Source organism: Poromitra crassiceps (assembly GCF_964638095.1).
Source record: "Poromitra crassiceps genome assembly, contig: HAP1_SCAFFOLD_671, whole genome shotgun sequence".
Classification (NCBI taxonomy): Eukaryota; Metazoa; Chordata; class Actinopteri; order Beryciformes; family Melamphaidae; genus Poromitra; species Poromitra crassiceps.
In genome coordinates, this window is record NW_028151737.1 from 12,501 (window position 1) to 21,025 (window position 8,525).

Genomic DNA, 8,525 nt, shown 5'->3' on the forward strand with positions numbered 1-8,525 from the left:
GGAAGTCAGTTGAAAAATTGAACAACACCTCCACAAAAGCTGATTTTGAAACACGTGTGCAATAGTTTTGGCTCCAGTCAGCGATCACACCACATCATCAGTTATTGTGCATATGAGAACGGTGAACTCTGCCTGTCAACGTTTCAACATCCCCCCACACACACACACACACACACACACACACACACACACACTCAGCAGGCAGCAGAGCATGAGACAACGTTACGGGAGTAAGACAAATAAAAAGCACATAGCACAGTTATTACGTGCTGAACGCAGCCCACTCAACCAGATCAGAGGTTTGTGTGCAGGACAGATAGACTGAACGCAGCCCACTCAACCAGATCAGAGGTTTGTGTGCAGGACAGATAGACTGAGAGAGAGAATATGAACAGTGGGACTTTTATCAGCCCAATCGCCTGAATAGAATAGAATAGAATAGAATAGAAGACTTTATTGATCCCCGGAGGGAAATTAAAACATTATAGCAGCAAAGACACACAGATGACAAAGACATTAAAACACAACAGATATTTGCATTGTACACGTCTGCAAACCAGGGATATGTAGAATATCAAGGTAAATTTGAATGAAACGTTGACAAAATACCTTTCTAAAACGTGCATTTTACATCTCTGCAAACCTGCAATCTCAACATCAATTTGAAACAAAACTGAGGTTAGAATTTGACAACCTTGCTGCCTTTCCTATGTTAAAGACAAATAAAACAACTTTAACAACTTTTAGGCAAGTAAAACAACTTTGGTTTAGGCAAGTAAAAGCACTTGGTTCAGGTTAGGGTTATGTTTGGATTAGTCTTAAATAGGGGTGTCACAATATATCGTCCCACGAAATTTCACGATAGTAAAACGTCACGATATGTATCGTTGAGATGAAATCTCAATATATCGCAATTTTTAAACTGTTTACTTGACAGGAAAAACTGAAGATGCATAAAAAATAGACTAAGAAGAGTCTTGTTGTTTGAGTTTGAAGAAAAACTGAAGATGCATAATGAGAATTTATACTGCTGAGAAACCTTTTAGTTCAAAGTAAATCTAAGTGACGGTGTAACTCATTCTATTTCAAGATAAGCCTTATCTCCAATCTCATGTTTTTTCTAGTTGTTATTGTAATAACAATTTCCCACAACAGCATGTTTTGTATTTGTGCATTTCAAATAAAATACTACTTTTCCAGTCATATATTGTCATTATTCAAGTTTAAAAAAATATTGTTAAAATCGTATCGTATCGTATCGTTATCGTGAACCCAGTATCGTGATACGTATCGTATCGTGAACTGAGTGTATCGTGACACCCCTAGTCTTAAATAAGAAAAACATTTGTGAGTCACGGTTGAAATGTAGACTTTGGAAAAAGTTTGAAAAAAATATTTGTGAGCAGATAGAGGCTTATATTTCCAGAAATAATTGTATGTATGATTTATAATCAGGGTTTAGGTCACCACACTCTACAGATACCTGTCTGTTGTATCTCACCGATTACAGAAAAGGGAAATTGACAATGGTAAACTTTGTGGTATGGTATGGTACTCAATTTGCAAAAAGCATTCGATACTGTTGACCATCGGATCTCACTTTCTAATTTGAAGGATCTTGGTTTTAATAATTCTGCCACAGAGTGGATCAGATCTTATCGGAGCAGATCGGAATGATACCAGAAGGCAATGGGACTCTGTCAGGGGTAAGACAGCATGGAGTTCCCCAAGGAAGTATTTTGAGACCTTTTATTTTGATACTTCCATGTTATTGACATGAAGACTGCTTGTTCTTGTCCCCTTGCTCTGCATGCATGCTTGTTGTATCACATAAGGATAAGAGCGTGGTGCAGAGCTGTGTGACTGCAGATTTAGACAGTGTAAGTAAATGGCTCACAGATAGCAGGCTCTCTCTTCACTTAGGTAAGACAGAGTCTATTCTCTTGGGGGACCAAGGTCAAATTCGGTAGATCACCTGGCTTTAATGTTAAGGTTGGATTGATTTTTAATACTGGTGTATCCACCTTATTTTTGGCGGCCATGATGCACCATGGGTGCTGCTTCCTTCTGCTGTCCTCTTCCCCCGTTACGTCTAGCTTGACACAACACAGCCCGTCTAATGTACCCGTCTGTAAACGGTGCAGCTGAGCTGATAAATGCCGACTTGTTCAACGAGCAACAGGTTAGCGGATGTGATAGATAACATCATTAGGCTACATTCCCAAAACGAGTGTTATTTTGTGACGAGCAAACTTTTAACGTCGGCGTTCGACAAGGAAATGCGATGCGAGGAGGCACACGCGCTGCAGTCATGGGCTGCAGTGCAGAGTACTACCCAGGCAGCGTCAAGCCAGCGTAAACACAGCTGCTCACGTTCTAGACCGGATATTGCTCCCAGAATTATTTTACAGCGGGAGCCTCACAAAAATAAGGTGGATAGGTTGTATCTGTTCATTGTGTGGTTTTTTTTAAACATCTGTCGGAAATAAATAAATAAATTCATGCATTCATTATGCTGGGGATCGAACATGGCCATCCGGTGTGAAAGGCAAGTGTTTAGGACCTACATCCACCCCGACCACAACACCCTCACTGGCCAACGCACTCTTTCAATAGCAGACTCTATGAGGTGTATAACCTGCATTCATGTATCTAGAAACGTGATATGCAATGTATTGATTGTTTCAGAAATGTTCATATTCTACATTTCCGTGGATTGCAGAAACGACAATGCCGATCTTTTATTCTGGTGACCAGGTTGGGTTTCCTTGCGTTCCAACAGTGTTACGGCTGTGTATATCTATGTATGTGTGTGCGCGCACATGTGTCTGTCCTCACCTCAGTCATCTTTCACCGTCCACGCTGCCAGTCTTGCCACTGAACTGCAGGAATTTCCTTATCAACATTTACCTTGTCACACACACACACACACACACACACACACACACACACACACACACACACACACACACACACACACACACACACACACACACACACACACACACACACACACACACACACACACACAGAGATTATCTCTTTTTAACTAGCTACTACTGTAAGCATTGTGGTTGGAATTCCAAGGTTAAATCCTGTGCTGTGACATTAAACTAGCTGTGTATACCAGTGTACTGTGTCACCTTGAAGAGGGACTGGGTATATTTAATGGCAGCAGATGAACAGGTGAAAACAACATGCTGTTGTTATGCTAATGTTAAATGATGTATCACATGGGTGCGATTGAAAAGGAGTTCAGATAACATCAGATAGAAATGGGGAAGGGTGTGACCGGAAAGAAAGGGAAGGCAGAGACCATATAAGGAAGTCTATACTAGCACGATTTCTAGGGTGGAGAGTCGAGTGCCCGTGACATCACAGTTGGGCAATTGTGCGCCATCGGCCCTTCAATCACAGTTGCTCGAGTTACATCACTGATGACATCACAACTGCCCGAGGGACATCACAGTTGAGCAAATGTGCGCAATGAGCAACTGTGGGGGCTCTCCAATTGACGTCACAGTTGCGCTACGCCCCATTCTTCCCATCTGCTGGGGAAGTGGCCTTTTCCTCTCCATCCTCCTGCTGGCGAGCTTGCTGAGTCATCATCAGAGGTAGACATGTTCCTGATAAAACGCATAACAAAGAAACTCAGAACTCACTTTTGGAAGTCGCTGCTCTTCTTCTAATGGCTTTCCGGCAGACTGGATGCCTTGCGGCACATTGCTGCCTCTCACAGAATATTACAGATTCCAGACTCGAGGGTCCGCCCCCTCCTCAATGCTCCTCCCCTTGGCCGCCTCGCTCTCCTCTTTGACCCTCGTGCTAGCGCGTCGACCTCTCTCTTCGAATCCTGCTCAACGGCCTTCGGTGAGGAATCCTCTCGGCTCTCTCCTCCCACTCCCTGCTCTCTGCCAACTGTGTCTATTTATAGCTGCCAATCCTGGCATCTATGACATCACTGATGGTCTAATCAGTGCGGTGATGTCACTTAGCTTCATGTCATTGCTGATGATGTCAGTCGCAGTGCAACCCCTGATGATGTCATTGCCGATGTCAGTCACCATGTGACATCACCACTCTCAATTGTGATGTCATACATCCCTGATGACGTCACTATTCACAGTAGCTCCAGGGGACCCGTCAGGCCCCCTTGGCACCCCATCCCGCCGTGAATAGGCAAGAACCTTTCTAACAACCCCTTCAGGGTGATTCAGGGCCCCTCCCCTTCAGGAAATGTTCAAACTTGATAAAACCTGCCTCCATTCAACCGGCTGTCATGTTTAGCCTCACAGCTAGAAGGTCCTGGTTTCAATTCCCGCCTGGGATGCTGTGGGCGCTGAGGGTGTGTCTGTCCCCCCCCCATCTCCTCAGTGCCCATGCCCAGGTGGGCTATCTTGCCAAAATGGCCTTTCTGTGTGGAGTTTGCATGTTCTTCCCGTGCTCCCCTTGGGTTCCTCCATACAACATCGATATGTTACACCCTCCCCCCCCTAAAAACATGCAGATCTCATCTGACCAGTGATGACAACATTTGAAGTTGGTCCCCGGCCGCTGTACACAAGAAAGCTGCCCACTGCTCCTGGCTGCCCCCCGGAGGAAGGACAAGAAAGCTGCCCACTGCTCCTGGCCTGCCCCCCGGAGGAAGGACAAGCCTGGATGGGATAAATGCAGAGAATGTGTTTCACCGGCCACCGTCAGCATGTGTGTGTGTATGGCTGGCCGCATGTGTGTATTGGGTGTGTTCGTGTGACAAATAAAGACGGGTTTGTCCGTCCAGTTGTTCTTCTAGTAGTTCCCCTTCGAAGTGGACTGCACAGGGTCAGCCATGTTAAGTAATATGGCTGAATACCCTGTGCAGTCCACTTCGCTGGGAACTACTAGCCGACTGGAACGCAGCCATGTGTTTGTTTACGTGATGTCGGGACGGGACAGGACGTCTGTCTCTCTGGCTGTCCTTTGCATATCTTGAGAATTGTTCTTTGGATCAACTTCAAAAAGGGGAGTGCACTTAGGGGACCTGACGGAGTGCAGTGCTGAATTTTGTGCAATTCGGACACGCGCATAGTCATAGCGCCACCTACTGGGAACACACACAAAAAATAATCTTGAGAACCGTTTATCCGATCGACTAATAATACCGTAATAGTTTGATTGAGAAGATGATGCTGGGGATGAAGAAAATCATACACCAGCCCAGACTGAACCAGAAGGCATTCAGAGACTCCACCACGTGTGAGCAGATGACGATCTTTGCAGAGTCCACAGCTCTCGCCAAGCGCCCACAGCGGCCGAGCTGCTCCCTGATCGCGATCTTGATCCAGTTAGCACATGCTTCGAAGTAAGTCATCTGATGCTCCAAAAACGTTCTGCTTTCTTTCCAGATGATCAGTGTCATGTCTGTTTGGAGGAAGTCTTTTGCTTTGCTCAACACCACCGCCATTGTTGCATTGATATTTCCCGCGGTCAATCGAAGACTGTTTACAGTTGTTTTGAGCTGTGGAGCGATGGTTGTGGTTATCTCGAAGTGGATCTTCCTCAGCTTTGTGGCCTCAACATTCTGATTCCGAATTTCTCTGATCATCCTTGTTACGTCATCGAGTTTATCTGTCATTGGAGTGAGATCAATTATGCCGATCTGCTGTATGACGTCTGCTAGAGAAGTTGCATTGGGGATCCGAATGTTGATGTTTATATTCTTAAAGTTCTGCCAGATCCCCTCTGTGTATTTAGATACACTGAGCAGGTTTTCAATGTCTATGAACTCATGCACTTTTAATGATGACCACAGAAACATGTTTTCCCTACAATCACTGTGAATATTCATGAGATTGAGTTTGGAAAAGTACTGCTGATGCAACGTTTGGTTTAGACTTGGAAGACGAAACTTTGAAATTAGATCTGGGGTATGAATGACCGTATCAATAAACTTTAGCAGGTCTCCGTTGGCCCAGGGCTGACAGACCAGTTTATAAACATTCCCGCCCAACAGGAACAGCACAAGCACCACTAACATAAACAACCAGGAGACCAGGAAGCTGACGCCTGCACCCATCATGAGGAAGGTGCCTCCACGAGGGCCCAGGAGGAGACCCAGGACATTACACAGCACCACCAGCAGCACCACGCAGCACAGGGTCACAGACAGCTTCTGTCTCATATATTCTGCACTCTTCACCTGTGGAGTGATGGAGGTGATTCTTTCTTGGAGTTTGTCTGACACGCTGGTGAGATCAGAGAGACCTTCGGTCATCTGGAAGATCCGCTCTTGTAACTCATTCAGTATCTCCTTCACTTGCTTATCCATACGCTGAACTAAGGGCTTGGCCTCCTTGGCAACTCTATTGGGGATGTCGTCGAATTTACGCTCCACCACCTGGATTTGGGGTTCGAAATTGGTGACTTTGTCCACTACGGACTGCAACTCAACCAGACCGGGGATGTGTGAGAGCTCATTTGGCATTGGATCAGCAACGTTGATGGTCTGCTTATTAATGGCACGGACGTCGTCCTGGAGGGCCTGCAGTCGTACCAGTGTTGAGCGCAGCTCTGTCAGGAGATCACCAGTTCTGTTGGTCTCTCGGAACAGAACTTTAAGTGAGTACAGGACTGGATGCAGGGTCTCATTAATGCGTTCCTGGATCGCTGTACCCAGCTTAGGGCCAATTGCATTTAGGTTTTGGATAACCTTATGTGCCGACTGGTTTAACTCATTCACCACACTAATTCCGAAAATGGTAAATCGCTGTTGCACGGCAGTGAGGTAGGTGTGTAGATTGTCTAAATTAATGTTGAGCTCCACTGCACTCTGGTCCACACTCACTCTGAGAGCCTCGTTACTTTTGAACATACAGATGTTTCCTGCAAATATTATGAGTGTGGTGATGAATGCACAGCAGCAGATGCCGGATTTCTGCTCCTGGTACATCTGCCGACCACAGCCGCGTAGGCACACCAGGAAGAAACCAACTATGGGCCGACCACAGCCGCGACGGCACACCAGGAAGAAACCAACTATGGGCATCAGAACAATGTACAGGACACCTATGGCTGCGCACACCAAGAAACCGATCTGATAGCGCAGGGCTTCTTTGATGACTGATGCCAGATCCAACTGCACATAGTCAAATAATCTCATGATTATTAGCCTTATTAGCCTAACCGCTTCCTCTGTAGGGAAGCGGTTAGGCTGGACCGTGTTGAGGAAGGACTGGACAAGGACGGCCATGAAGCCCGCTCCAGTATCCACCAGTGTGTTGTTCTGGTACTGTGGCTGGGGGAGCCTCTGCAAGGCCACAGCTGCTGGACAGGCAGCTTGGGGAGGGGAGGACTGGGCCAGGCTGAGCCGCAGGAGGAGCACTACTACCACCGCCCTGAACGCTCCAGCGTCACAACGCCACCTCCATCCCTTCAACCCCTCACATGGCCCCATGCCTACAGGTGAGACTGGCTGGGGAAAGACATGGCTGGAGAAAAGTGTGTTTAACGAGCAATCACCCAACTTCCTCTGTCTCATCACTGATGACATTTCTCAAGTGAGCATGCTCAGAACACCTCCCTATTATAGTAGTAAGATTGTAATTACACGAGTGACATCATCACTGGTGACAGCAACAATTGCTCAAGTGACATCACTGGTGACATCCCCAATTCTATACAATAGTGCAGTGGTCCCCAACCACCGGGCTGTGAGCCCTGTCCACCATGAAAAAGAAATTGTCATGCACATGTTAGCCCCCTATTGTTCGCAAGGACCCATGGCAGTTGTAAACAAATAGCCATGCCTCAACATCAATGGGATATGTCTCTCCTTATATGGTCAATGATGTCACCAGAACGTCAAACAGGAGTCTCCACTGAAGACACGTTGGAAGAGAAGACGCGCTCGTATTATTTTCCCATACGATGAGGTCAATCCACTGAATCCAGACTCAATCTAAACTTAAAGCTATAGCGTTACTTAGCCTAGTATGCTACATGGGCAAGTGCTGGACTGGATTATAATACAGCATGGAAGTTCATTTGGAGTGGACTGCAGCGATCGCACCGACGGCAGCAGAAACAGTAAGTTCATCTACCCAAATCGCTCCTCATAGCCTTGAAGCTCTAAAATTCTACTTGACTCAACGACCAGTGGAAGACATGCCTCCTAGTGACTTCATACTATCACTAACTGAATGGACCCTAAACAATAATGTTTTCCTGTTTGTGTGTGAAAGTGAAAGTGAAAGGAACTGCAATGGGTGTGGCCTACGCTCCGAGCTATGCTGGACTTTTCCTAGGCCTGTGGGAAAAAAAGCACATCTACAGCCCTGCCAACTCTTTCCTGGACAAAGTCACATGGTATGGCAGATATATTGATGACTTATTTTTTATATTCAATGGGACTGAGAAGGAACTCCTTGATTTTCATAAGTACCTGAATTCAACCAACAGAAATATCAAGTTGACATTAGAATACAGCAAGTCTGAAATAAACTTTCTGGACCTTAAGGTTTCAAAAGATCACAATGGTATTATCCACA

The 8,525-nt window shown here is 45.9% G+C and overlaps 1 protein-coding gene across 1 annotated transcript; it reads right to left on the minus strand.

Moving 5' to 3' along the window:
* Positions 1-5,131: 5,131 nt before the first annotated feature.
* Positions 5,132-7,432, minus strand: LOC310771462 (prominin-1-A-like; the record flags this gene model as incomplete). Its single annotated transcript, XM_083664070.1, has 1 exon — positions 5,132-7,432. One exon carries the CDS (start codon positions 7,430-7,432, stop codon positions 5,132-5,134), a length of 2,301 nt encoding a protein of 766 aa, XP_083520196.1.
* Positions 7,433-8,525: the final 1,093 nt, after the last annotated feature.